Source organism: Aspergillus neoniger (genome assembly GCF_003184625.1).
Source record: "Aspergillus neoniger CBS 115656 unplaced genomic scaffold BO87scaffold_1, whole genome shotgun sequence".
NCBI lineage: Eukaryota > Fungi > Ascomycota > Eurotiomycetes > Eurotiales > Aspergillaceae > Aspergillus > Aspergillus neoniger.
Window position 1 is genome coordinate 791492 of NW_020291129.1, and position 27894 is coordinate 819385.

The 27894-nt window shown below is 51.9% G+C and overlaps 8 protein-coding genes across 8 annotated transcripts; 6 read left to right on the top strand and 2 right to left on the bottom strand.

Annotated features, from left to right (window-relative positions):
- Window positions 1-652: 652 nt before the first annotated feature.
- Window positions 653-2783, bottom strand: BO87DRAFT_392403 (putative G2/M phase checkpoint control protein Sum2; the record flags this gene model as incomplete). The annotated part of the gene is made up of 4 exons (XM_025625007.1): window positions 653-2038; window positions 2310-2550; window positions 2655-2711; window positions 2761-2783. The coding sequence occupies 4 exons, from the start codon at window positions 2781-2783 to the stop codon at window positions 653-655; spliced, it is 1707 nt and encodes a 568-aa protein (XP_025485209.1).
- A 350-nt stretch (window positions 2784-3133) lies between these two features.
- BO87DRAFT_5725 (WD40 repeat domain-containing protein) lies at window positions 3134-4722 on the top strand. The gene is made up of 4 exons (XM_025629394.1): window positions 3134-3283; window positions 3357-3522; window positions 3593-4258; window positions 4342-4722. Exons 1-4 carry the CDS (start codon window positions 3243-3245, stop codon window positions 4594-4596), a joined length of 1128 nt encoding a protein of 375 aa, XP_025485210.1. The 5' UTR covers window positions 3134-3242; the 3' UTR covers window positions 4597-4722.
- Window positions 4723-5195: 473 nt separating this feature from the next.
- On the top strand, window positions 5196-7734 carry BO87DRAFT_296909 (thioredoxin domain-containing protein; the record flags this gene model as incomplete). The annotated part of the gene is made up of 4 exons (XM_025619005.1): window positions 5196-5306; window positions 5359-5476; window positions 5533-7038; window positions 7094-7734. The coding sequence occupies 4 exons, from the start codon at window positions 5196-5198 to the stop codon at window positions 7732-7734; spliced, it is 2376 nt and encodes a 791-aa protein (XP_025485211.1).
- Window positions 7735-11768: 4034 nt separating this feature from the next.
- On the top strand, window positions 11769-13264 carry BO87DRAFT_5774 (CAP domain-containing protein). The gene is made up of 3 exons (XM_025629398.1): window positions 11769-12752; window positions 12811-13100; window positions 13163-13264. Exons 1-3 carry the CDS (start codon window positions 12136-12138, stop codon window positions 13231-13233), a joined length of 978 nt encoding a protein of 325 aa, XP_025485212.1. The 5' UTR covers window positions 11769-12135; the 3' UTR covers window positions 13234-13264.
- BO87DRAFT_371891 (uncharacterized protein) lies at window positions 12999-13599 on the bottom strand. The gene is made up of 2 exons (XM_025622149.1): window positions 13148-13599; window positions 12999-13086 (listed from the first exon to the last, which is right to left on the bottom strand). The coding sequence occupies exon 1, from the start codon at window positions 13451-13453 to the stop codon at window positions 13295-13297; it is 159 nt and encodes a 52-aa protein (XP_025485213.1). The 5' UTR covers window positions 13454-13599; the 3' UTR covers window positions 12999-13086; window positions 13148-13294.
- A 1590-nt stretch (window positions 13600-15189) lies between these two features.
- On the top strand, window positions 15190-18162 carry BO87DRAFT_5861 (choline/carnitine O-acyltransferase). The gene is made up of 4 exons (XM_025629405.1): window positions 15190-15848; window positions 15924-15953; window positions 16007-17929; window positions 17995-18162. Exons 1-4 carry the CDS (start codon window positions 15467-15469, stop codon window positions 18120-18122), a joined length of 2463 nt encoding a protein of 820 aa, XP_025485214.1. The 5' UTR covers window positions 15190-15466; the 3' UTR covers window positions 18123-18162.
- Window positions 18163-21528: 3366 nt separating this feature from the next.
- On the top strand, window positions 21529-26547 carry BO87DRAFT_5920 (putative jumonji family transcription factor). Its single transcript, XM_025629411.1, has 5 exons — window positions 21529-22054; window positions 22116-22213; window positions 22280-23202; window positions 23264-24320; window positions 24445-26547. The coding sequence occupies exons 1-5, from the start codon at window positions 21797-21799 to the stop codon at window positions 26417-26419; spliced, it is 4311 nt and encodes a 1436-aa protein (XP_025485215.1). The 5' UTR covers window positions 21529-21796; the 3' UTR covers window positions 26420-26547.
- On the top strand, window positions 26485-27329 carry BO87DRAFT_5930 (uncharacterized protein). The gene has a single exon (XM_025629413.1). It carries the CDS (start codon window positions 26675-26677, stop codon window positions 27206-27208), a length of 534 nt encoding a protein of 177 aa, XP_025485216.1. The 5' UTR covers window positions 26485-26674; the 3' UTR covers window positions 27209-27329.
- Window positions 27330-27894: the final 565 nt, after the last annotated feature.

A 27894-nucleotide genomic window follows, 5' to 3' on the forward strand; every position in this document is an offset into this window, starting at 1 on the left:
CCCCGTCCGGACTTGCCCCCACTGCATGTTAATCTTTATAATCTCTACACTAGACGCAGCCGAGAACAGACAGCTTTGAAGAACCAACTACGGTAGACTAATAAACTACGACAAGACACCTGATGGCAGACCAATTGGCCTCCTTTTTTTCGGGTTTTGCATGCGAAGGGGAATCATCTTGTAGTATGATACACAGACTCGAGTCCACCAGAGCAGCTTCTGGGAGTGTCAGACTCAGGCAAAAGCCTCGCCCTTTCCGCGGGCGGGCATCATCAAGAAAGAAGACATGATCATCGTCCAGACAAGCAAGGCAAAGGAGGCTCACGACCAACCCATGCGACTATTTAACGCCAAATTTGACACCAGATGCAACCGTAGCCGTTCAGGCACGAAGCTCCCCAATCCCACCGTAACCCATAGTGATCCCAATCACAATCCGAAATGTCCCGACATGTACAATGCCAAGCTCAAGTACTCGTAGGATGCTCCATCAGACGCCAGGGATATCAGAAGCAGACAGTTGTGGAAGGATATCAATACTCCCCAAAGCGCAGAAAGAAAACAGATAAATAGACAAAGCCACTCAAAACGCTAAACGCATGGTGATAAGTTTCAACATGAAATAATAACAATAGGCCGATAATTGGATCGCCTATGTCTGGGTAGGCACACCGGTGGCTTGCGAAGTGTTGCGACCTCCACGAAGGCCTCCACGACCCCGAGAGTATCCACGTCCGTAGCCACCACGGCCACGGCCATAGCCCCTTCCTCTGCCACGACCACGGTAGCTTCCCCGGTAGCCGTCAACGCTACCCTGGCCGAAGGTCTCGATGTTGCGCTTCTCCTCCTCGCCGCGCCACTCACGGCCGCCCACACGGCCTCCCGTTCCCTCTTCGCGATCACGAGCCTCGCTCGAGATGTTATCGAAGAAAGAGGTTGACCTGTTGTAGGTAGCCACAGAGGATGCATCAGCACTGGTATCAGGCGCTTCAATGTCCCCGTTATTGATGGAAGCAGTCTCAGCCTCGTGGACAGGCGATCCAGTGGCAATGGCCTCCTTGACCAGATCTTGCTTGTTGAATTTGGCGTTGGCAGTCTCGAAGTCGTAGTCCGTATCAGGAACCTCGACCTTCTTCGACTGTCCCTGGTAGGGAGCGCGGTGGCCGCCACGTCCACGGGGATGCTGATGATGACCACGGGGAGCGCGGTTGCCCTCATACGGCTTCATTTCCGCCATCTGTCTCGTTACTCCTTCAACGGACACCTCGCCATGCGCAGGCTTCTTGGGCGCGTTAGGCTGGGGCAGCTTGGCCATAGCCGCCGCAACAGCCGCCGTAGCAGCACGCGTGGCCTCGGTAATGGCCGCCTGAGCGGTACCTTGCGGCACACTGCTTCCAGCGCCAGCGACAGGAGGATTGCCTACAGCAGGAACAGGTGGCTTGGAGAGAGCATTGATCGGAATCGCCGGCTGCACACGTCCGCTCCGGGGTCCAGTAGGTGGCATCTTGGCCGGAGTCGGAGCCGCGGCAGCAGCAGGAATACTGGAGGCTTGTACGGCCTCCGTTACAGATGGTTTCGATTCAACAGGGGGCGGAGGAGCATTCTGAGCAGAGACGCCAGGTGCGGGTGTGGCATTCCGACTGGCTGGCTTACTGGACGGCCGGTCACCAACGGGAAGCTCAGAGGTGGGTTTAGGGACATTTACGGGGCCTGCGCCAGGTACCCCCTGTCGCTGCGGAGGAGGGGTCTGGTGTTGGCCAGGGGGTCCAATAGGCATCTGAGGTGGGGGGAACTGGCCTGGTCCTTGGGGGAATCCTTGACCCGGGGGAGGAAACCATCCTGGTGGCGGGGCTCCATACGGCATATTAGGAAAACCAGGTCCAGGAGGGAAACCGGGAGCTCCAAAGCGTTGTCCATATGGAGGATAGAAGCCTTGGAACGGCGGTTGTTGAGGGTAGCCAGGAGGCGCCGGGCGAGGCACCTGAGGCTGTTGTGACGGAGGCAAGCCCTGGGAAGTAGGTCCCGGACGAGACATACTCTGTTTCATGAAACTCAATTAGCATCATGACTTGAGAAAGAGAAGATGTGTGAAAAGGCAGAGTTAAAAGTGCTTTGCTTCTCGATCATTCAGAAGGAAGGCAACGGAAAATATCCACATGAATTGTTTGCGCAATTCGGAACAGGTCTGTGAGTTTACATCCGAAATATTTCATCATTTGATCGAGTGTCCGTACGGAACAAGTCCGAGGACGCAAAGCACCCAAAGGGCAGGCAAGGGTTGGAATGAAGTGAAGAATTGGTAAACTTACCCCTAAGATGGCGGGATCATCTGGCACCTGAGGTTCAGGTTGACTGTTCTCCTTCGTGTCCTCTGCTACGCTAATGTCTTTTACGTCACTGCCTCGGAAGACAATGTATTCGTAGACGCTGGCCGACGGGGCAATCTCTTCAGCGGGATTGCCTCGACGACCCTCGGTCCCGAAAGAGACAACATTCTCCAGAGCTATGGTGGATGCTTCAGGATTGATCTCATGCAACGTTCCAACATAACTGCCAAGGTCAAGTTAGTCTTGATCCGGGGGGTGCAGCCAGGTGCGAGGACGAAGCAGCTGTAGGAAGGCCAGATAGCCAAGAAAGGGAAGGATCGAACATACCGAATGTCACTCTTGGAGATCAGGTTGAAACGCTGACTGCCAGGTGTTAACTCCCGCCTAGCCGCACAAACCCTGGTTCAGACCAGTAGTGGCATAGAACACTGACCCTATTAAATGGTTCATATCCATGCTGACAGGGGAGTGTGCGCGATTGACGCGCAGAATAGAAAAGAAAGGTACAGGGGGGAGAGAGGGAAGGAGGAGGGAAAAATCTGCTCAATGGGGAGGGAGGTGGGAGGGGGGGAAGGGCAAGGAAGTGGGAGGAAGAGAGAAGAAGGGAAGATGAGGGAGAGAAAAGGTTTAAAAAGGAACGACGGAGCTTTTGTGGTGGGAAAGGCTGGGGCTCCGGTGGACGGGAGAAGCTCAACATGCAGTTCCTTCGTTAGTTTTGCCCGAACGGACCACGTGAGCTCCGTCAGCGGGGAATGCTAGTAGTATTCATTATTCACCAAAAGCTGGTTTTGTGGATAGCATCCTAGGCATTGTCTGGGTCTAATCTGGCTATTACATTGCCCCATTTCCTGGTTACTGCTCCTTATTCTTGGTCATAATAATAGTTTCATCAACTAAAAATCCCCTCCTACCAATATGGCCCAATCCTCCCACCGGGATGATTTCTTCCAAACCACGTTCGTCACTCCATCTTCTACCGCCCAGCTCCTCCTATCCGCAAGCTAGTCGCTGATGCCCCACGCCTCCCAGAGCCGCCCTTGATGAGCAGAAGCGAAAGGATGTGAAGTCCCAAAACACCAATGGCAATCCCATCCGTCTTCAGAGTAAAATCCTCGCAGTCGCAGCTGATCCTCTGAGTACTGGGTCTGTCTATGTAGCTCAGAGTGGTGGTACGGTCAGGAAGGTCATACTCGAAGTAGGTGCATGGTATTCTCGCTGCAGCGTGTCTTACGAATACCCGGGCTAAGCCGTTTCTTTCCCTATAGACCGGTGAAACTGCAGCTCTTTTCAAAGGCCCGACTGCCCCCGTCACGAGTATTTGCTTTAGCCCCAATGGCCGGTTGCTGTTCGCGGGGTGCTGGGACAAGACGATCTGGAGTTGGGGTGTGGAATCGAAGGAGCCGAAGTTGCGCTATGAGGGCCATACCGATTTTGTAAGGTCTGTCATCAGCACAAGACTACAAGGTCAGGATGTTCTTGTTTCAGGAGGCGCCGATGCACAAATCATTGTCTTCGACATTGCGACCGGACAGCGACTCGCGGTGATGAAAGGTCATGCAAAGGGAATCCAGGACCTCGCCCTCGATCCCGTCTCTCTCGACTCAGACAGCTCCGAGTTGATTGTGTTCAGTGCGGGTAGTGACCGACAGATCCGTCAATTCGACATTTCTACTGGCAGCAAGGACCTTACTGGCACAGAGGCTCTTCTCGCCCACGATACCAACGTGCACAAGCTTTTCTTTGACCGCGACGCTGATCTCTGGACTGCTTCGGCGGACAAGACATCCAAGTGTCTTGTGAGAGAGGATGGCTGGAAGCCCAACTTGACGCTGACTCACCCGGATTATGTGCGAGATGTCGTGGTCTACGAACAAGGAGGCTGGGTGGTCACTGCTTGCCGAGATGAGGAGGTTCGCGTGTGGAATCGATCGGTACGTACATATCACCAGTACCATACCGCTTTATTTCCTATGCGATGGGAATTCTACTGACATATATACTTTCTACTGGACAGACCGGACAGCTTTACCATACCTTCTCCGGCCACTTCGAAGAGGTTACGGGGCTCGTGCTTCTCGGATCGACTGTCGTCAGCGTCAGTATCGATGCCACTATCCGCCAGTGGTCCTTGAAACCCGATGAACTTGAAATCGCAGTAGCAAAGGCGAAGAAAAACAACGAGGAGGACGAGGAAGAGCAACAAAACCCGGGGACGATGCTGACGGAAGAAGAGGAGCGGGAACTGGCGGAACTAATGGCCGAGGACTGAGTGCAGTTGCGTTGCTTGCCCTGGCTTATTGTTGGTGGGGCGAATCGAGCAACAGGGATGTTACCACGCCGTGCGGAGTATCAGGGCGTAGACAAATCGTAGATCTGTAGAACATCTCTGTAAATGTAGGCACACTCGCACATAGGGACATGCACCGAGTAAGGAGGCAGGAGCACACGTGACCCAGTTGATGCACCCATGACGCACGACGGCCGACGATCTCCCGGATGCGGGCCAGTCTAACGCGGGCACATGCTGCTTCCTCGCTCCTTCTCCATCCTCCCCCTCATCCCACTAGCTCGCTCTTCCTGCTGCCCTTCTGCCTTATACTTCTATCTAGTTGGCTCTTCCTTGCCACCACTACTCGTGGCCTGTCGTTCCTGCCCCATCTTGATTCCTCTTTCCTTTCTGGTCATTCTTTCCATCTCCTAAACCCCCCTCTCCCCCTCCCCTGTCTAGCTTGGTAGCCGGGGTCCAACCGCGGAGGTGGTATCTTATCAACTATTTTCCCCTCTCTCACAACGTGCCTTTCCGAGGCTGTGTACCCTTCTGGGCTGGATAGACGAATCATCTATCAACCTAAGTGGATCACTGCGTGAATGTCTCACGGCCTCAACAGAATGGCTGCTCCATTAGCCATGCACCATGATGGCGCGACCGACGCCGGTCCGAAACTCGTCAACCGACTGCACGAAAGCCGATCGCCTTATGTGAGTTCGGACAAACCCCCTGCCCTCGCGTCAAAAACTGACTCGTGAATAGGTTAGGGCGCATATGAACAACCCGGTGGGTTGGCAGCTATGGGATGCCGAAGCGATCGATTTGGCCAAACGCCATAACCGGCTGATCTTCCTCAGTATCGGTTATTCGGCTTGTCACTGTAAGCTCTCCATTCGCGACGCGTTGTGGCGGCACAACGTTCTAACGTCAACGCAGGGTGTCACGTAATGGAGAAGGAATCATTCATGTCGCAGGAGGTAGCTTCCATTCTTAATCAGTCTTTCATTCCAATCAAAGTCGATCGCGAAGAGAGACCCGACATCGACGATGTTTATATGAACTACGTGCAGGCGACCACTGGTTCTGGAGGCTGGCCTCTGAACGTTTTCTTGACTCCTGATCTGGAGCCGGTCTTCGGTGGTACCTATTGGCCGGGCCCCAACTCCTCCACGTTGACAGGAAATGAGACGATTGGCTTCGTCGAGATCCTCGAGAAACTAAGCGATGTATGGCAAACACAACAACTGCGATGCCGTGAGAGTGCGAAGGAAATTACGAAACAACTTCGCGAGTTTGCTGAAGAAGGGACACATTCCTGCCAAGGTGACCGGCAAGCCGACGAGGACTTGGACCTCGAGCTTCTGGAGGAAGCCTACCAGCACTTCGTTTCTCGATACGACCCTCTCCACGGTGGCTTTTCTACTGCGCCGAAATTTCCCACTCCATCTAACCTGAGTTTCCTATTACGTTTGGGTATTTATCCGACTGCGGTTGCGGACATTGTTGGACGTGATGAGTGTGCCAAAGCAACTGCCATGGCTGTTGACACACTTATCAGTATGGCGCGCGGGGGTATCCGGGATCATATCGGCCACGGTTTCGCACGATACAGTGTCACTAGCGACTGGGGCCTGCCACATTTTGAAAAGATGCTGTACGATCAAGCACAGCTCTTGGATGTCTATGTGGATGCATTCAAGATTACCCACAACCCCGAGCTGCTGGGTGCGGTTTACGACTTGGCTACCTACTTGACTACTGCACCCATCCAGTCGCCAACGGGCGCGTTCCACTCGTCCGAGGACGCAGATAGTCTGCCCACGCCCAATGATACCGAGAAGCGAGAAGGTGCGTTCTATGTCTGGACACTGAAAGAGCTGACGCAGGTGCTGGGTCAACGAGATGCGGGAGTCTGCGCCCGTCATTGGGGTGTCCTGCCTGACGGGAACATTGCGCCTGAGAACGACCCACATGATGAATTCATGAACCAAAATGTCCTATCGGTCAAGGTAACTCCAAGCAGGCTTGCAAAGGACTTTGGATTAGGGGAAGAGGAGGTGGTGAGGATCATTAGAACAGCGAAGCAGAAACTCCGGGATTACCGCGAAAGGACGCGCGTGCGCCCCGATTTGGATGATAAGATCATCGTTGCCTGGAATGGACTGGCCATTGGTGCTCTGGCTAAGTGCAGTGCGCTGTTCGAGGAGATTGAGAGCTCAAAAGCAGTACACTGCCGAGAGGCAGCGGCGAAGGCGATCGGCTTCATCAAGGAGAATCTATTCGAGAAGTCTACTGGACAGCTCTGGCGCATTTATCGGGATGGCGGCAGAGGCAATACCCCAGGTTTTGCTGATGACTACGCATACTTGATCGGCGGGCTGCTGGACATGTACGAGGCTACATTTGATGACAGCTACCTGCAATTCGCCGAGCAACTGCAGAGTACGTATTCTCTACTGCGTCGGTGGAAGACTTGTGATGCTAACGCTCTTACTAGAATATTTGAACGATAACTTCCTTGCCTATGTGGGGACCACACCAGCAGGATATTATAGCACACCTTCCACCATGACATCAGGGGCTCCGGGTCCGCTCCTTCGCCTGAAGACCGGCACGGAGTCGGCCACGCCAGCTGTCAATGGGGTTATTGCCCGCAATCTGTTGCGCCTCGGAAGCCTGTTGGAAGACGAGGAATACAAGACGCTTGCCCGGCAAACATGCCGCTCATTTTCCGTGGAGATACTTCAACACCCCTTCCTCTTTGTTGGGCTTTTGGACGCTATTGTTGGATTGGAAACGGGGACACGGAATGTCACGGGTGTCTTCGCTACCGCCGTGACCGAGGGCAGTGTCCAAGCTTCTGAGGGCGTGATCAGAAAGACAGATGAGCCAGTCTGTGTGCGGGACATGATTGTACAGAAGATTCGGGCGGAAGCCGGGTTGGCGATATCGACGGCGACCACGACCGCATCTCTTGTGGATATCCGAGCGTCTCATGTGGGAGACTTTGTAGGGAATCAATCTTTCTGGTTACGGACGCGAAATCCGTTGTATAGGGAACTGAAAGCGTCAGAGACGGCGAAGAATCATCTCATGGTTTGTGAAAGTGGGCGATGCCGGGTTGTGAATATAGTATGAACTGTACAATGAATGGAAATATTTTTAGTGTCTTTTCAGGCCTTGCAGGATGTTTCAGCTCTACAGCTATTGTATGTAATCAGTCAACAGATTGATACGATTTTCTAGGGATGATCCCGATAGTTAGCGCTCTACATAGTCCAGCTTGTGTATGACAAACACAGGGTTAGTAGCAGTAGCCCAGTCTCAGCCTCAATGCAAATAACTCAGTCAAAACCCCAATAAGCGATACGCTTGAGCATCGTTCCGCCGCATCAAGTCACACAGCAACAGATCTATTTGGTTCATTGGGTTGCTTTGCTTACTACTTACAAAGAGGGGGTGACACAAAATTTGGGTTTGAGGGAGGGGTACAAAGTTATGTGCAATTGTTTCCAATTCTTTGTTTTGAGTCTGAGTTTCAGTTTCATCGGCTGTTTCAACCATACATACGTCATTGCTGGGGTTCCTTTTTTTTCTTCTTTCCGCTTGGGTGTGATGATCTGAACTCGTCAGTTGAGATCGAGATCCGGGTTGGTTTGGTTGGCTGGTTGCCTGCTGAGGGTTGGAGGGATGTCATGTGGTTTGATTGGTCGGGGATGGAAAATACTTTGAAATTACTTTGAATTGGAAGTACAGTAGGTGCTGTGATCTGTGATCTGTCTAGTACTTAGTACTAACATCTTGTCGGGAGGAATAATATACATCCGCTTGGGTTAATTGATTGAGTGATTGTGGTGGGTTTTACTACCTTCAATACTAGTATGGATTGAAGTTCGGGTCGAGTTCGGGGCTATATAGTTCAGACTAGTAGTAGTACTGCTGTCAATAATTCATATTTATTGTAGGGGAATGTTATGCTTTGCTCATGCACTAGTAGTAAGCCATGGTTTATTAGGAGTGCATATTTGTATGTCATTGTGGTTATGACTTGTTCAAATGCTGAAGTACTAAGAGATGAAATGCTGTGTCATAGAAATATATACTATCACTATTAATGAGTCAAGTGATATACTACTTACTGTCTACATTCGGATCTGTAAACGACATTCTAGTAATAATCTCATTACCACATTGAATATTATCAGACAGACCACTAAAATGTAGACTCTCGTTTGTCAACAATCCCACCTGATATCTGTTGTATGGGACAACTGCCAAAGAGGGGCGCGCGCGCACTCGGAGCCGAAGTTTGGTGCCGGGATGCTCCGCTTAAAAATCCCACCCAAAGGCGGAAATGCATCCGAGGGTTGGGTCAGTCCGTCCATTACAGAGAATTGGATGCTGGTTCGGTTGAAGTTTTATTCGCTAAGCTCTTCCTCATTAAGTTGGAGGATGTGTATGTGTATGTGTGCAACGTAAGCTAGTCAGATGTCATGTGGATTGTCGATGAAGTTAATTTTGTGATGTTCTCATGTTATGTGTTGAGACTGTCCACACTTTTCCGCCAAGCTCAATGCTAAACGCGCAAGTAGCCGGTGTATCCAATCGATGGGATTGGATGGATGACAGGGGATTCGTTATTTCATTACGGTGCTTTGGAAATCACTCAGCTTGTTATCGTTCTGATTCTTTGGAAATGCACACGTGTATGTGTGTATCCGTGCGGAGTTAGGCAGAAGAATAATATGTCAACCATGAAAGACACCAGGTATGTATCCATGGCCAGAGTTGTTGCTTACGACCTGTCGAAATTTTTTCTCTTCTAGAAGGAAGATAGTATCCAAGGATCCGCATGCAGTGGCAAAGAAGGGTTTACTTGAAAGCAATGACAATGATTTGCTTGATGTATGGTGTAGTTCAAAGCCGATGATACATCTGAATGTGATTGAGGTGTCTTTATCCGTTGGGAACCATGGAACCGAAGAGGGGGCTTGTGTGTAAATGCAAAGAGACTTTATCCCTCCCTCTCTCGCGAACCTCTCCTCTCCCCCCCCCCCCCCCCCCCCCCCCCCCCTCCCTCTCTCGCGAACCTCTCCTCTCTTGTTTCTCTCTGAAGCTCTACAAGTGTCATGGGCGTTTGTACCAAAGAATGGCTGTTAATGGCGCAATTCCCACCGAATGGGTTCATCTAGACTAAGGGGAAAAAGCCGTCTGTTAGATAGATGGACTCCATCCTAGGCACGGCATATCCATGGTTCTAGAACTTCGACACATCACCATCAACTGTGTGACGGGAATCTCCACGACCGAGTGTTAAGCAGTGGTCCTGGGGCAACAGGCCTCGGGAAATGGTCTAGATATTACACCGTATCGAGCTGCGAGGCAAAGAGAGTAAGAGAGAGAGAGAGAGAGAGAGAAGCTGGAGCCGGGCCACTAGACTACTTACTAGACTAGCTCCAGGTACCCAATCTCCGAAAGATGATGGGAAGGCCACAAGTGAAACGTTAGCGAGCGCCATCCTGGCTGTGAGTGGGTCGGTCAGTTGCCAAGTTTTGGTGGTTAATCACAGTTAGCGACCCTGCACTTTTACCCCTGGGAATTACTTGAGTGGGCGGTGTTCTATTCCGACCCCCAAATTTGCGGTGGACTGGGGGGTTTGGTTAAGTTGGCTGACTATGAGAGACTTATTGGAGAGAAGAGAGGAGAGGGGAGGGCCAGTATAATGACTTAATGAGGATGATGCCTGTTCATCATAGCTCTCCGCTCATATTATTGAGTTTAATAATATCGAATAGATCATCTTACATTGACATCGGAGAGTTTTCCCCTCGGAGCTTCACAGGTGCTCATTTCTTGGTCTTGGTATTTCTTGGGCATGACGAATGTTAACCGTCTTTGCAGAGAGTGAAGAGTGATGACCACCTTGGGATCCATTGACAGGCATTGGTCTGGACTTTTGGGATGGACCAACAACGAGAGGAGACTTGAATGTGTTGCTTCCACCAGCAGACTGCAGTAGACTACCCAGCGTGGAATTGGAAGAAAGACCCAAGGATGGGTGGTGGGCTGTTAATCCATTGCGACCGTGAGAGACCCACCGTCAGCGTATCAACCTGGAACGGGGCGTTGATTGGCTTAGAAGCGCCCGTTCCTGAAACGGGTGGCATGCGCCTTGACCCAGAGTAGCTTAGTGGCGAGCCAGGGGCACGGGATTTTGTTCGACGGTTGGACAATCCAATCCCTGCAAAATATGCCCTCTTTTTTCCTTTGGGTCCCCAACTTTTCCAGGGGCAAAAAAATAATGCGACAGAAAAACACCTCGTCACTGGATAGTTAGTACAGTAAATACTCCGTAATCATATCGATTTGCCGGTAACCGTGAGGCGCGATGTCGGGCCGCCTTATGGGCTGCACTCTGTATCCTCTCTGTATCTCTCTCCCGCGTCTGCTACTCTTTCTGGATCCAACATCGTCTCAGGTCTCAGGGACGTGGAGGTCAGAGACCCTGGCCCTGGAAGATTCCTTGTCAGAAACGCCATGGGCGGGAATGTATCATCAACCAAAGGGACTGGCCAGTCAGTTTATCGTAGACGATCATCTTTGCTATTCTCTCACAAAATTTCCCTACTGTGTATCCCTCCCTTCCCAAAAAAACTTCCGGGTACGTGCTCGTGGTTGGGACATACGTAGTCACTCAGGGGAAAACAATGGACACAAGCACCAAGGCACGGCATTCCGTGGAACTAGGCCGGTGTACACGCGAGCTGAACCGATATTAATGCGCTGGGACCGCATGGCGCTTTGAAAGAGCCATTGAATCTTTCTCTGTGCCTGTCTGTGTTCTGAAAGAAATTGGCTGGTCAAAGGATGCTCGCCTGTCTGCTCACTCGGGACAGGCCCCCATCCATGACCCATCGCGACGTCGAGATCCGTCCAGAACCCACTCGTATATGAAGCTCCCCCCGTCTGAATTAATTTGCGTTTAATTATCAGAGATCGCCGACCCCACCGGGTACACGCCGCCCGCTGGAGTCGCTCTCCTTTCCGTGATTAAGTTGCCGCCCCAACTCCAGCTGCTCGCTCTTTCTGCTCGCTCCAGACTATATTATCACTTCACGCCCACTCGGCTCCTTCACTGTTGCCCTTCGTTCTTTACCGTTGGCCCTTCCCACCGTTCCCTTCCAACCTTCATCTCACCTTTTCGCCTTTATTTTTGGTGCACTTTTGTTTCCACTCCTTCAAAAAAGTGTTTCCTCTTCCTGAAGGCTGTCATTCTTTTGTCCATACGTGCTGGTTATTCGTACATATACACCCACCAAACCCCCCTTCGGTCTTACCATCCCAACCACTTCGCAGTCGATCTGCATTTATCGCCAGAAAACTCTATCAACTTTTATCTGTCATACACTGTTTCGTGCCTGTTGATCTCTTGGCCGCATAACTTCCCGGAGAAGTCGATCTCTATCGGACACAGTTGAACTGTAGTAAATCATCCTCTCGACTCTTGGCAAAGACAATACCAACAACCCTCATTCAATCATGCGTTACTCTCTCGCTCTGGGTGCCCTTTGCGCCGCTGGTGCCTTGGCCAACAATGTTGACAAGCGTTCTTATGTGACCGACTGGACCCTTGTCACCTTGACCACCACCATCACCGAGTACCCTACTCCCACGGTCTATGAGAACGTTGCCGCTCAAGAGGCCACTGCGGCTGCTTCCTCCTCCAGCGCTGCTGCCGCTGCCGCTGCCGCCGAATCGTCCAGCTCTGCCGCTGCCGCTGCTGCTGCCGCCTCCGCCTCTGCTGAGGCCAGCACTTCGTCTGTTGTCACTCCTGTTGTGGAGACCACCGCCGCCGCGACCACTGCTGCTGCTGCTGTCGCCACTTCCGCTGCTGAGGAAGTTGCTACTTCCTGGACCTCCGCCTGGACTTCGGCTTGGACTTCGTCCTGGTCTTCGACTGTCGCGCCGTCCACCACCCTTGCGACTTCGACCTCGTCCAGCGCTAGCTCGACCGCCACCAGCGCTTATCAGTCCGCGGTCTTGTACAACCACAACGTCCACCGTAGCAACCACTCCGCTAGCTCCGTCGAGTGGTCTTCTGACTTGGAGTCGAGCGCCTACACCCTGGCCGCCAAGTGTGTCTATGAGCACGACACGTAAGTAGATCATGCATTCCAGAAAACCCCTGTTCCTTGCACTGACGTGAATGCGCAGTTCCATTGATGGCGGTGGCTACGGTCAGAACATTGGATATGGTGTTGAGGCTTCCGAGATTGGCGTCATGATCACCAACCTCATGTACAACGACGAGATGGGCTACTACACCGACCTGTACGGCGAGGCCGACCCTGACATGACCTACTTCGACAACTGGGGCCACTTCTCCCAGATTGTCTGGGCTGCCACCACCCACGTTGGTTGCGCTACCGTCACCTGCGACAGCCTGGGTAACGTTGATGCCTCCGAGGCCCTGCCCTTCACGGTCTGCAACTACAGCCCTGCCGGTTAGTATACCCGTATTCCTCCTAAGCTTCGATAAGAGATTACTGACAGGCGTGATTTTCAGGAAACTATGAGGGAGAATATGCCACCAACGTCAAGCGCCCTCTCGGCCAACCTGTTTACGTTGCCTCCTAGATGGCGAGAGATGATTTCGCGTGACTATGCCTGGAGACCGTCGCTCTTGCACCATGTCAAGTTATAGTCGGTTTCCCTGCACCTGACGGGTAAAACGGTCAGCGTTGCCATGACGGGCGTTGGGGATATCGATGCGTTGGGTTAGAGCTGCCTGTGATGGAAGTAAAACACCTGTCCCTGATCCGTCTGGTGCAAGGGCGATTCTCTGGCCACCGGCCATGTGCGAACATCGAACAATGGAGATTCTGACGATCATCAGTCCTTTTTTGAAATTTAAAAATCTCATTTCGCCTTCGCACTGTCTATTTCATTTTGATAATAAGCTTGTCTTCGTCCGAGACATGTCCTGCGCTTGTTTCAGGCCCGGATCGCCAAGACGCTCTGACGGAGGTTCCATCTGGGGAAGATCTACCCTACCGCTTGCCCGAAGAACCGAAACAGGATCCACTCGACCTCGGAGCCCGTGGGCTAGAGCAGGTGCACGGCGTGACTTGCTTTTTTTTTTTTTTTTTTTTCTGCTTCTCTTCACCTGTGAATATTTATTTGTTGCTTTTTATTTGATTTTCTTTTGGTTTGGGCTCAATGATAGACAACATGACTCGTTGGCCTTAGACTAGTTGATCTTCATTTCTTGTGTGATTATGATTCGGGTATATTGCAAAGCGGGTGTGTGGATATGGGGCGCCCCTGATTTAGAATCGGTACTTGCTTCGGGATGACAAAAGCCAAAATGATGAGACCTTTTTCCATGACACCCGGCCATGATTGTGTGTGTGGAGAGAAGAGAAGTAGGTCAAGTACTACTATAGTGTAAATAGGTAGTAAGAATGTCAGCGGGTAGTCCTGTGTTCATGTCTACTGTTATCTCCATCTATCTCTACTATCTTCTTATCTGGTTAGCGCGGCTGTCCCGCCCCACCCACGTGACTGCAGCCTGTGGTGTCATTTTTCGCCGTCCGAATAAGCCCAGGTGATTACCTCTTTTGGGGGGAGGAACCGACTTTGGAGAGAGAGAATCTGGCAGCTTCTCCTCCCCGCAACCAGACTTTCCAACAGTCTCCCTTCGTCCGAAAACGTCACCAATTGGTCTGCTCTCGTCCAGGATTATCGCCACATGTTCCAATCCTTGTCCTAGTAGTGGCTTCCAGGCGCTATCGACCAGGATTTCTCTCGTTAGAGCCCTTCCATCTCTCATTAAACTACTGTCTAATGCGGTCACTGCGGTTGACCCGTCTGTACCACTTCACCTGATTTCAGCTGGGTGGTGCTTCTCTATTGGCTGTGCCCTTCCAATCCCGAGTACGTGTCTCTAGTACTACTTAGTGCTATAGTGCTAGTAGTCTTGTCTAGCAGTTCTTCCTACTGCCTTCTCTTTCTGCCTGGGATTCTCGGCTTCACATGATCGACCTCCCCCCCCGCAGTTCCCATCTCATCCTCTCTTTGGTACTGCCACAGGAACAACGCTCAGCACTGGATGGGGCTCTCCGCACATTCGTGACCTTCTCTTCTCATATTTTCTCTCCTTGAGGTGTCGATAAGTACTTATATTAATTCTTAAATGCTTAGGTAGCTACAGCAGTGCGTTCGTGCACTAGAGCTCTTTCGCCTCCACCTTGTACGGCCCACCGGGCCTATCGCGCATATCTCTTGGCAGACCAGCTGGATATACTTCCCTCTGCCCCTCTAACTTAACCAGACATCATCCGTTACCCCGATATCCCGTCTACCTGCTTGCCTTAGGCGCAGCTGCGGACGGTTAGGCCCGGCGAGCTGGTCCACTGTGGTTCAAGCCTTTCATCTAGGCGTAGCCTGGTCGTTTCCCTAGTGTTGGCAGCTAAGCTGTAAGTGTCCCTTCCTCCGTCTAACTCCCTTTATCCCGAAGGTACCTTTGGGTTCCACCCCACGGCCAGCAGTTGCTCCCCGGGTATCATTGCGAAACGATGAATAGTTTCCCCCTAGGTGGCTTCTACCTATATATGATACCATTTTCGCTGCACTAGTCTTCCATATGTTTTTCTCGATCTCATGCCCTTCACCCTTCATGATCACATCTTCCTCGTGACGTGAGCCGTGGTCATGAGATAATCCTTCAGCCCCCCTAATACTGCCCTGCCTCTTTATCATAATATCTATCACAACATCTTGCCTCCCCCGTCAATCCCTATACTATCCATCCATTTTTTCCATAGATTCCATCATACGTCTCCAGGACGGGCTGCATTGTGCTGACACCATGTCCTACTCGTCCGTAGCAGTTCGCCACTTCACGGCCCCTAAGTCTCTAGGAAGCGCAATGGATTCTCTTCGTTCGAACTCAATCCCGGAGACCAAGATCAAGCCGTCTTCGGTCCCTACGTCAGTGAATGGAGGAACATCAGAGCCACCAAAGAAGGGCTTGACCTTTGCGAACCAGGATTCGTTACCCAAGTTACCAATTCCTGACCTTGAGCAAACATGCAAGCGATACCTTGAGTCGTTAGCCCCGCTACAGACACTCCGAGAGCAGGAGGAAACCAAGGCAGCTGTGCAGGACTTTCTCAAATCAGAAGGTCCTATTCTGCAAGAGAAGCTCAAGACCTATGCCTCGTCAAAAACTAGCTATATCGAACAATTTTGTATGTCATCAGACATTGAACTCATCCCCAAGCCTTTTTACGTCATCTTAAGCTGACTCATTCTGCTCATTGCAGGGTACGACTCTTATTTGAACTACGACAGCCGTAAGTGACAATGTGCATCAAACGTGGGGACTACTGTACTGACCTGTATGAAGCTGTTGTGCTGAACTTGAACCCATTCTTCCTGTTGGAAGATGACCCGACCCCTGCGAGGAACAACCAGGTTACAAGAGCAGCTTCACTCGTTGTCTCTGCCTTGTCGTTTGTTCGCGCCGTGAGGCGGGAGGAACTCCCTCCCGACACTGTTCGTGGTACGCCTCTTTGCATGTATCAGTACTCTCGCCTGTTCGGAACAGCGCGTGTCCCGACCGATAATGGATGCGTGATAAGCCAGGATCCCCATGCGAAACATATTGTTGTCTTGTGTCGGGGTCAGATTTACTGGTTCGATGTGCTGGACGACAACAGTGACCTGATCATGAATGAAAAGGATATTGCGGTTAACCTCCAGGTCATCATTGGAGATGCAGAACAGACACCCATTCATGATGCTGCGAAGGGAGCGCTTGGTGTGTTGAGCACAGAGAACCGCAAGGTCTGGTCGGGATTGAGAGATATCCTCACCAAGGATGAAGGGTCGAACAACGCAGAATGTCTCAATATCGTGGACACTGCTCTGTTCGTTCTGTGCCTGGACTACACTGAACCACACAACACGTCGGAGCTTTGCGCCAATATGCTCTGCGGAACGAGCGAAGTGGTCCGAGGTGTGCAGGTCGGCACTTGTACCAACCGGTGGTACGACAAACTCCAGATCATTGTGTGTAAGAACGGCAGCGCAGGCATCAACTTCGAACATACTGGCGTAGATGGCCATACGGTACTCCGGTTTGCCAGCGACGTCTATACGGACACCATACTCCGCTTTGCTCGGACGATCAACGGCCAGGCACCGACCCTCTGGGCCACCTCCAGCCCCGATCCTGCGAAACGCGACCCTCGAAGCTTCGGCAATGTCAGCACAACACCCCGCAAGCTCGAGTGGGATATGGCGCCCGAGCTCAGCATCGCTCTGCGGTTCGCCGAGTCCCACCTCTCTGATCTCTTGCAGCAACATGAGTTCCAGGTGCTCGACTTCAAGGGGTATGGCAAGAATTTCATCACTTCCATGGGATTCTCCCCGGATGCATTTGTTCAGATGGCTTTCCAAGCAGCCTACTACGGACTCTACGGCCGCATGGAGAACACCTACGAACCTGCCATGACTAAAGTTTTCCTACACGGCCGAACCGAAGCAATTCGGACGGTGACTAACGAATGCGTCGACTTTATCAAGACGTTCTGGGGAGACAACCCAGCGGAGCAAAAGGTGAGCGCGCTCCGAAAAGCGACCGAGAAGCATACCGCCATCACGAAGGACTGTTCGAAGGGTCAGGGACAAGACAGACATCTTTATGCGCTGTACTGCCTGTGGCAACGGTCATTTGATGATGGCGCGTCGTCCGCGAATAACAGCGTCATCAGCAGCTCCAACGGTTACACCAGCCCTGTGGAGACCGCGTCCATTGAATCGCCCAAGTCTTCTACTTCGTTGTCGGAAGATGGACTATCATCCAATGGCTACAGTGTACGTGGGATGCGCACCATGCCCGCAATCTTCAGCGACGCTGGCTGGGATAAGATCAACACCACCGTGCTGTCGACCTCCAACTGTGGAAATCCATGCCTACGGCACTTTGGCTTCGGGCCCACGTCTGCAGATGGTTTCGGCATTGGCTATATAATCAAGGACGATTCGATCTCGTTCTGCGCCTCGTCTAAGCATCGACAGACTGCGCGTCTTATGTACACGCTGGAATCGTACCTGATGGAGATCCGGAAGCTGCTGCGCACGGTCAACCACCGGCCTGCCAGCCCGCGCACGAGCAGAGCACGCGAGATGGAGATGATTGCCGAGCGGCTCCAGGGCGATCACCGCCGGGGCCGGATCGTCCGGGGGGACCCGGGCCAGCTGCATCGGGGTGCCGAGACACCCACGACGGACAGCGGAGAACTGGAGGACGATGGCATGGGCGGATGTAAGTGCACCTTTGGAAGTGTGTTCCCTTGCGTTAAACGACACAGCTACTGACCACCGAATCAGATGGTTTCTTCGATGCAGGGATGTTGCTCCACGCGCTCAAGGGGCTGAATGCAGACCGGGAGCGGGGCACCGAAAAGCCCGAGAAACGTCGGTTTGTCGGGAAGAAGTTGCGGCTGAATGATTATTGAAGCTGTCTTGGTGTGGGTGTGAGATGAGCTGGCGTGGTCTACGAAGGTCCATGCATTGTGATTAGTTTCTTATTTTCCGTCACTCATGCTCTCCTGATTTAGCCATGATGGGTGTTCGGCGTATATACAACGTGATTGATACCAATGCGATAGATGATTTGCAGCGTTGAAATTTCCCCACCATCTCTTTTGGATGAGATGCATAAACCTTGGGTGCCATACACCGCATCCACATCCAGATGGCGATGAAACAGCTGTCTGTCCTACTTACAGTACTCCGTACATCCGTTCCGCACGCCGCTAGCCGACGCAGACCACGCCACGCGCGCGCGCCGGTTGAATTTTCATATCCCGGTGCATATGCCTGACTTAGTAGTTAGTTAGTCTATTATGGATGTTAGTAAGTTGTCACAACGAAATGCGATTAATTAATCAGCTTGCACGATCTCGATTGTCTCCATCAGAACCGGCCCGGTAACAACCTTTAATCTCGCTAGGTTGAGACTAGAATCATGCCACTGGGACACGTAAAATCTACTAGTAGTACTACTACTTTGCATTCAGGCCATAACGGGGATCTTCATTCATTTTTTTTTTTTTTTTCCAACACGCAAATCGACAAAAGAAGAAAAGAAAGAATCAATTTATTTTGATTATCCCTATTTGAATGTGATAATGGATGGATGAGTGCCAACTGACCCTCCCGATTACGAACAATTTAGCCAATAGGAACCAATTAGGGTGTTTGGGTATGGGGGTCATGTAGTAAGAGGTGGTGGTGGAGGTGGTGGTGGTGGTGGTTGTTCACGCCACCCGCTAAGGTAGTAAGTAAGCAAGTAAGTAGATTTGTGCCCAACGCTGTCTTGCATATTGCATGCTGCATACATACATACATACTATTCACTAGTAGGTGGTGGACTTGCAATGGGTCAGTGGGTTGGTTACTGGATTATTGGGGAGGTCTGTGTTTGAGGTTGGAGTAGGTAGCCTATTGGTTTTTGGTGATAAGAGTGTCTTAAGGTAGTAGTATCTCTGCATGTGGGTGTTATGGGAAGAGTGAAGACGTTGATTCTATGTGGTAAATACTAGTTGTAGATTTGGGTTGGCGTTGAGGGTATTGACTACTCCTACATACTACTACTAAGTAGTGTGCTACGGAGTACAGCCAAGGTAGCTTGTCGTGCATATGCATGTGTATATATGTACGTGTATGTATGTATGTATGTATGTCGGTCGGAAAGGAAAGATTATTCCTTTTCATTATGTGACTGGTGTTGCGGTGGCATCAGTGGTGATGATGGTGATGGTGTATAGTAGATACGAGAGTTGTTGATATTATCATTCCGGTGTTGGGCTACCACTACTACTGCTATTTAGGTTTGAGTTTGGTTATATTGCTTTACGAGGCTAAATAAAATCATACTATGTAGTCTATATGTACATGTAGTATTTGGTTTAATGTAGGTACATGGTTTATTATTGCATTAAGAAATTAAGAAACAGCTTGTGTGTGTTACCTGCCTACTTAGTTAGCTGGTAGATTTCATTCCCACGGTAACATATCCCGTCTATCTTCGTCTAATCTAATTAAACTTCCATAACAAAGACAGACTTCTAGTCTATTTACTCAGTCAGTAATAAATCAAAAAGCCGCCTTTACCACCGGCTAAATAACCATCCAATAATACACTCGGCTGGTGAGATCATACTACTAGTACCGATCAGACCCCTTCCTGTTAGTGTTAACTAAACCAACTTAAGTTCGACCATTTGATCTTCACTAAAACAGACTTACTACTAGTCTAACTACTGCAGTACTAGGCGTAAGTAAGGAAGTAAAAAAAGTTATGCAGTTGTTTTCTGCTTCCAGGGAATTTCTGCCGGGTCCGCCGCTATCCGAATTTCGCCAAAAATGCAAAAATTAGGCCCAGTCATTTTTCGTTTCTGCACAGCCTACAGCGTGCTGATGTCTACCGCGTGGTGTATTCTGCGTCCCACAGTAACTTTTTCTCCCCAAACACACACACACACACACACACACACCCCTAGTATTTTTCTTTTTTTTTTTTTTTGCCCCCCGGTATGACGCTAACCGTAATGGGCACTGGTTGCTTGTGTCTGATCCCGGCCAGTCATGTGCTGCACGTGATTCTTCCTGGCGGCAACTCTGAGAGTTCTCGCTCGGACATTTCCCAGAAGTTGTTTGAAGTATTACACATAGAAGAAAACTACTACTACGATACGACGAGTAAGGCTACTACTAGATAACTCATCTCTCCCATAGTCTATTGACGGGGAGAGAAAGCTCATTCTTTTTTTTATTTTTTTCCTTTTTACTTTCACTTTTTCTCAGGCATATCTTGTATAAAGTGAGTATCTAAAATTCCCTCATACTATATTACCTCTCTACGTACTTGGTTTGTTTCATGTCTTGTCTGCCTGTCTGCCTGCATTTCCCGACACCGGAGACGTGCTGAGATCTGCTCGCGGACGGAACCAAAACCAAATTACGTGCCTTGACTCGACTGAGTATCGCGCCGCGGAGTTGGTGCCTTAAGCAGTTCAATTTTCAGGCGCTCAGGCTAGGTTGGTTGCTGCTGTTACTTCTGCTGTTACTGCTCTGTTACTTTGTTGCTGTCACTGTACTGGTTTTCTTTTTACTGCTAGACTGGTTCAGTACAGTCAGTGCAGACGACAGCAGTAATCATCATCATCATTAATTTCCCCATCACTTTCTACCAATCTGTTGCATTTCCACACCCCTCATTTCCCCTTCTTCCTTTATTTCCCAAGAAAGTCAGTCAGGCCATCGTCGCTCTGGCCCGGATCCACAGCTTGGACCGTCCGACGTGACGCTGGATTGCTGGGATTGGCTCTTCCGCCTTCCCTTTTCCTCTTCTGCTATTTCCCCCTGCCTTCTTCTTGCTTCCTGCTTTTGCTGCTAGCGTCCAAAGTTCCCCATCGGCCCTGCACTCGTTGGCGAACGAACATCCTTTTTGCTGCTTGGTCCTGCACCACACGGCAAATCTTCTCGCTCCGTTGCCCTCAAACCGGAGGAGGGGCTTGCTTGACCTGACTTGCGCTCTCTCTACCAATGCTGTGTGGTGATACTGCGCTGCTGATACCGATCTCATCATCCACTTGCTAATTTTACTTCCACCCACCCGTTCCACCCGGTCCCTATCTTTATCGCTTTCCCTGCTGGTGTTTTTCTGCTGCCGCTGCTGCTGCTGCTGCTTCGCATGATCCCTATACCCAGCAATTCGTCTCTGGGAGCTCGGATCATCCAGCCTTGCAGTCCACCAACCCTTTCTTCCTTCGTCATCACTACTACTACCACCACTACCACTACTACTACTGCTACCTCTCTTATCTTGTACCCCCCAATACCCAGTTCTGTTTCGCCAGCCGTAATAATCCTTCCTTTTTTATTCTATTCTATTTTCTTTCCCTCCTTTACCTCGTCGGAATTCAAACTGCGACAAGAATTACCAAAAAAGGTTCCTGCGCCATATTGACCGATCTACAGCACAAGTCCTTTCCGAACTCTTAACGTCCTCTCCCCCCGACCGCTGGGATTCCCTCTCCTGCCGTCGATCAGCGGTCGCATATTCCGACGACGGCATCCTTATCGACTTCCGACCAATTTCACCCTTCGTTCTTCCCATCTTGAGATGATGGCGGCAGCGCTTGATCAACCCCTTTTCGACCCGATCGCCGGCGCTCCGGCGACCGATGCAGCCTCAATCACTCCTCCCCAGAGCGTGAACGGCAAGAAAGAGGTTCCCGATGGAGTTCCGTCAGAGCTCTCCGATCTCGAGCTCGATCCCAATGTCAACGGCGCCCAGGAGATACCATCGGTAGAGGCGGACGATGAGGAGATTGAGCCGGACCATTACTATGGCGGCGGCAAGATCCCGGTGTTCAAGCCGGTGAGTCCTCCACCATATTACCCATCCTGGCCAAGGTTTGGGCTAATGGGCATCTCAATAGACTATGGATCAGTTCCGTGACTTCCAATCGTTCATCAACAAGGTCGAGGAGTATGGCATGCGCTCCGGAATCATCAAAGTTATTCCTCCTAAAGAATGGTATGGCTCGGCGCTTATGCGGACAAACACTCATGGCAGGACGCTAACCGATGTGACCAACTTTAGGACTGATTCCCTACCGCCCCTTGATGAAGCCGTTAAGAAGATCCGTGTGAAGAACCCGATCATGCAGGAATTCCATGGCTCGCACGGAACATACACACAAGCGAACATCGAGAGACAAAGATCATACAATCTACCCCAGTGGAAAGCATTGTGTGAGGAAAGCAGTCACCAGCCACCTGCGCGGAGAGGTGAACGGCGCCGGAATCAGGACCGAGTGACCCGGGCTCCTTCTGCTCCCAAAACCCAGAACGCTCGATCGGACTCTCAGAAACGTCGTGCAGGTCCTGGTCGCCCGCCGAAACGGGCTAACCAGGTGAAGGTCAAGGAAGAACCGCCAGCCGATGAGGGCCTGGATAAGATCAAGCCGGAAGGCCCGCCAACACCCGTGTCTCCCGAATCGAACCCCGTCGAGGCGAAAAACGAGGAACTGAGCGACGGCGAATCCTTGCCCGGCCCGAAGCCCAAAGGACGACAACCCAAGTCTGTCACATCTCGCAGAAAGCACAACAAGGGCGATGCGATCGATTACGTGGACGAAGAAGCCTTCCAAGACTTTGATTACCGCATCGATGATAGCCAGGATTACACCTATGAAAGATGTGAGGAGCTGGAGACCAACTACTGGAAATCCTTGATGTTCAACAATCCCATGTACGGTGCCGATATGCCGGGTTCTCTTTTCGATGATAACATTACGACTTCATGGAATGTCGCCCGATTACCCAATCTGCTGGATGTCTTGGGACAGAAGGTGCCTGGTGTCAACACGGCGTACCTTTATCTGGGAATGTGGAAAGCCACGTTCGCATGGCACCTGGAGGATGTGGATCTCTACAGTATCAACTATATCCACTTCGGTGCTCCCAAGCAGTGGTACAGCATCTCTCAAGAAGATGCTCCTCGCTTTGAACAAGCCATGAAGAGTAAGGCTCAATCCCGAAGTCAGATGTTGGGTAGGCCGTGACGCTAATGTTGATTTGATAGGTATCTGGCAAAGTGACGCCAAGAATTGCGACCAATTCCTCCGCCACAAGACTTACCTTGTTTCGCCGAATCTGCTCAAGTCCCAGTACGGCATCACAGTGAACAAGTTAGTGCACTACGAGGGCGAGTTCGTCATCACCTACCCTTACGGGTATCATTCCGGTTACAATTTGGGGTACAACTGCGCCGAGTCGGTCAACTTCGCAACGGAGAAGTGGCTCGATTACGGCCGGGTGGCCAAGAAGTGCAACTGTGAGGCCGATAGTGTCTGGATCGATGTTGACGAGATCGAACGGAAGCTTCGGGGCGAAGCTACTCCGGAGTATTTCGGCGAATACGAAAGTGATCTCGACGATATTGAAGGTGCGTCGGATCTCTTGACGCCTCCCCGCAGTGTTCCAGAAAAGACATCTACGCGTGGGCGGAAGCGCAAGAATGATGGTGAAACCACCAAGGCGAAACGCATGCGGGTTGCCATGGATGTTCCCAGAAAGATACCATGTGTCTTGTGTCCCAACAATCTGGATTATGAGGACCTGTTGCCGACCGAAGATGGCAAGTCCCATGCCCACCGTCGCTGTGCCTTGTACACGGAAGAGACCTCCATCCTCCGCGATGAGTCTGGCAAGGAGGTGGTGTGTGACGTGGATAAGATCCCCAAGGCCCGCATGGGTCTCAAGTGTCTCTTCTGTCGTGAAGTGCGCGGGGCATGCTTCCAGTGCAACTTTGGCAAGTGTACACGGTCATACCACGCCACCTGTGCACTTTTGGCGGGTGTGCAGGTGGAGCAGGGTCAGATCGCCGTGATTGCGGACGATGGGAACCAGTACTCGATCCCCAGCGTGGACCTCAAGTGCAAGTACCATCGCCAGAAGAAGCCGTCCTGGATGGCTAGCGGCGAATCCCCCGACTATGACCGCAAGCTCATCCAGACGGCACGGGGCTTGGTGGCTGGGGATCTGGTGCAGTTCCAGGCGGACAAGGAAATTAACGGTGCGATTGTGCTTCAGAACCGACCGGAGGAACGCACGTTACTGGTCAAGGTGCTGCCACGAGGGTAAGTTTTCTTTGGTGCCCCACGAAGAGGCTGCATGAAGAGCCCCGCGGGCCTCCATCATTTGTTTGGAGATTACCCGATCGGGCAAGGATGATATCGCAGGGGCTAACCGTTCGATGTGTAGGGACGTAATTGAGTTACCGTACCGGTGGATGCTGGTTGTTCGCAGGAGCAACTTCTCACCGCTGGCTCCAGGTACCAGGCCATTACCAGCCCACTTGGCCCGCAAACCCGAGGCGCGGAAGGAGTTGGAATCGGCAGTGCCGGTGGCAGGGAATCCATTTGGCGATGGGCGATCTCCGTATCAGTGGGCCGAGTTCGAGACGGTGGACAGCACTAATCACCCTAACCACCAGTCCGCCCCACCATCCACGCAGGTCGACCTCAGCAAGAGCGAACAGATCTGGTATTACCTGGGCGAATCCTCCACCGAGTGTAGGGCACAGTATACGCACAGCCCTAGCGTGCCTATCCACAACCCGCGCGCGAATTTCCTGGACAGCGTCAAGTCGCTCGGCGCCGTGATGGCCCGACTCCCCTCCTCCTACCCCCACCATCTCGCTCCGCCTCATCATTATGCTGGTGCTGGTGTTGGTGCCCCTCACCCTCATCTCCTGTCTCCCTTGACCGCCTCTGCTGCTGCTGCCGCCGTTTCTGCTGCTGCCGCCACTACTGCTGCTGCCACGACCACCACGACCACCACCTCCGCCGCCGCCGCTGCTGCTGCTGCCGCATCCCGCCGCCCTTCCCTGTTGCAGCACGCTCCTCTTGCCCCTCCTCGTCCTGCGCCTCCCACTGCCTCCTCCCCTGCTGCGATGCCGTCTGCTTACCGATCCTTGCCAACTCAATCAGCCCGCCATGCTCCGTATCCCCAGGTCACCAAATCTCACCATCATCAATCCCTTTCCCGTCCGCAGCAACTTCATAATCACCTTCACCATCAACAGCAGCAGCAGCAGCAGACCCCCAATAACCTCCCCGCCAATAATTTCGCCAATGTCAGAGAGCTCATTGCCCGTCGTCGCTTGGCGCAGATCACCGACCATGCCAATGTCTTCGCCGGGTATACCATTGTCAGCCCGGAGTTGGTCGTAGAGACCCTCCTGGGCCCAATGGGCTCGGTACCACCGCCGACCGGGTTGGAGAAATTGGAATTGGCCATGGCTCAGCAGCGAGTGCAGCCTCGGGCACCGGATGGAACACTGTTGCCGCTGCAACCCCTCAACATGCGGTCCGAGGAGGTGACACGGTTGTTACAAATGCTCCGCTTCTCGCTGGTGAGTCATCGGGATCGGCTGGACGTGCTGCAGAAAAAGGAGTCGGAAAACATCAAGCAAGAGGCCGCCAATGGAGGTAGCCTGGCCGCCACTAAGTTGCCTCGCAAGTATGCCTACCTTGAGCAGCAACGGGAGCAGGTTCCGACCGTCTACCAGTCCCCATACGACATGCCCTCCGGGTTTACGGAGTATGCTCAGAAGACCTTTGGCCTAACTCCCTGTCAACCCGAACTGCCCAAGCCCTCTTTGGCAAACGACTACTTTGCCAGCCTCTCCCCAGAGGATCAGGAAAAGATTCTGAAGACGTGTGGCAGTTTCGTTCAGCGAGCCATCGAACGGTCGGCTAGTCACAGCCGCCAAAGCTCCGCCTCCAACCTCCGGCTAGCGTCAGCGCTGGCACAGCAGACCGAGAATCCGACCATCGACATCACCACCGTCGAGGACATGCCATTCCCCAACCTCGATTTCCCGCTGCATGCCGATTCTCCCTGCTCGAGTTTCAGTCGGTCGCATCTGCGGTTCCAGTCACCCAATGACTTTACCAACCACGGGACCGAGACCCACCACGACCACCATGACCTCTTCGGGGACCAACAAGCCAACACAAGGTTCTGGCAGCATGGGCCTTGGGCAGCGGGTGATGGTAACACCCCTAACGAAGAGACCCGGCCGTTCTTTGGACCCCATGAACGGCTGAAGCATGACTATGCTTCCTCAGATATCTCTCTGGGCCGTGGTGGCCCGGGTTCTCTGCACTCCGTCGACATGGCTGGCTTTGGCCTGGATGGAACGGACGACATCTGCAACGTTCTGAGCCCATGATGCTGGGGGCCGTGCGTGCGTGACCTCATTGTATTTGGCGTGCTATTATCACTGCATCAACATGTAACGACTTATCTGGATTGACGACTGCATGACTGGGCGTTTGCGAATTGTTTTGCTTGTTTTCTTTTTCCCATTTCTGTGCTTTTGAATGGTTCCTTTCGTGATCACTTGGGCGATGATCATTGACGACGGAGTTGAAGCTAGCTGGCTGGTTGCGACTCAACTTGAGGCCTTGTCTACTGGAGGCCATGCATGATCTTGTTTTCATTGTCTGTGAGGGAGTTGATTGAAGTGGTGAAGGCGAAGGAGTCCAGTATACAGAATCAAGGAGAGCGACCGGCTGGCCCCCCTCAAAAAGTGGCGGTGGGCAAGTCGGCCAGGTGGCCATCCGCCATACCCAACCCAACGCCAGGCGTTCTTGATGCCCGGGCTGGCCCACCCACCGCCGTTCCCGCGATCATTTGTTTCCCCCGTCGATATCCATCCCTCTTCCCTGCTTTCGTTGCCCCTATCTTCCCTCCCATCTACCTTGCCCCCCTTGTCACCTTTCCTCCTATGCCTGCCTGGACCCTCTCCCTACCTTACATCTGTCTGTTGGAGAGATATTGGGGCCTACTTTCGCCCCTCTACTTCTGGTCCGCACGTACACTAGACATGTCACACACAAAAAAAAAGAAAATCACAAAAGACAAACACAAAAACCTCCATTCCGATATCAATGGATTTTTCTCCTGCGAAGATGATGGACTTGTCTCTGTTATAGTGAACCACTTTCCCCCTGCTTGATACCCCCCACCTACATGCCCTTCCCCTGTGTTTTCCTATTCGTTCGGATCTTACCCTCTCGGTCGAGCTGATGTGTTTGTTATCCTTCTCCCCCTCTTGCCCGCTTTCTCCCCCGCATTTTCTCTATCTTTATTCCGTGGCGCTCATCCTTGCCTGATGCCCTGTTTGAGCACTGGAGTCCGACATGAGGCTCGAGTGATGCTGGTGAGGGGTGGCAATGGATGTGGCAGCCGTCACTTACTTAGTAGTAGTGAGTGACAAGACACCAGCCGTGATGTACGTTGGAAATGGATAGTTGTGAAACTCCGAAATAGTTAGAAATCATACTATTATTTGACCCGAGGAAGAGTGCCATGCTATATTGTAGTTCTATGAAAATAAATATATCCTACCATCACACCAGATATACTCCTAGAGTGTCATACTACTACCAGTACTACCAGTACTATTTAAATCAGATGTAGTCAATTTAGGCAGTAATAGTAATCCCTCGTAGACAGACCCAGATCCGGCACCCACCTTGTTACCCCACGAACCAGGCATTTCAGCACCATGGTTCGCAAAAGTGAGGAGCGAGCGGATGTGATGGAGACTTCTTTTCCCCCTCCCCCACCACACACACAGAGAGGAGAACCGCGCGAGGAGGCCATGACCCAGTCAGTCCAACTTATCCGGCGGGATTTCCC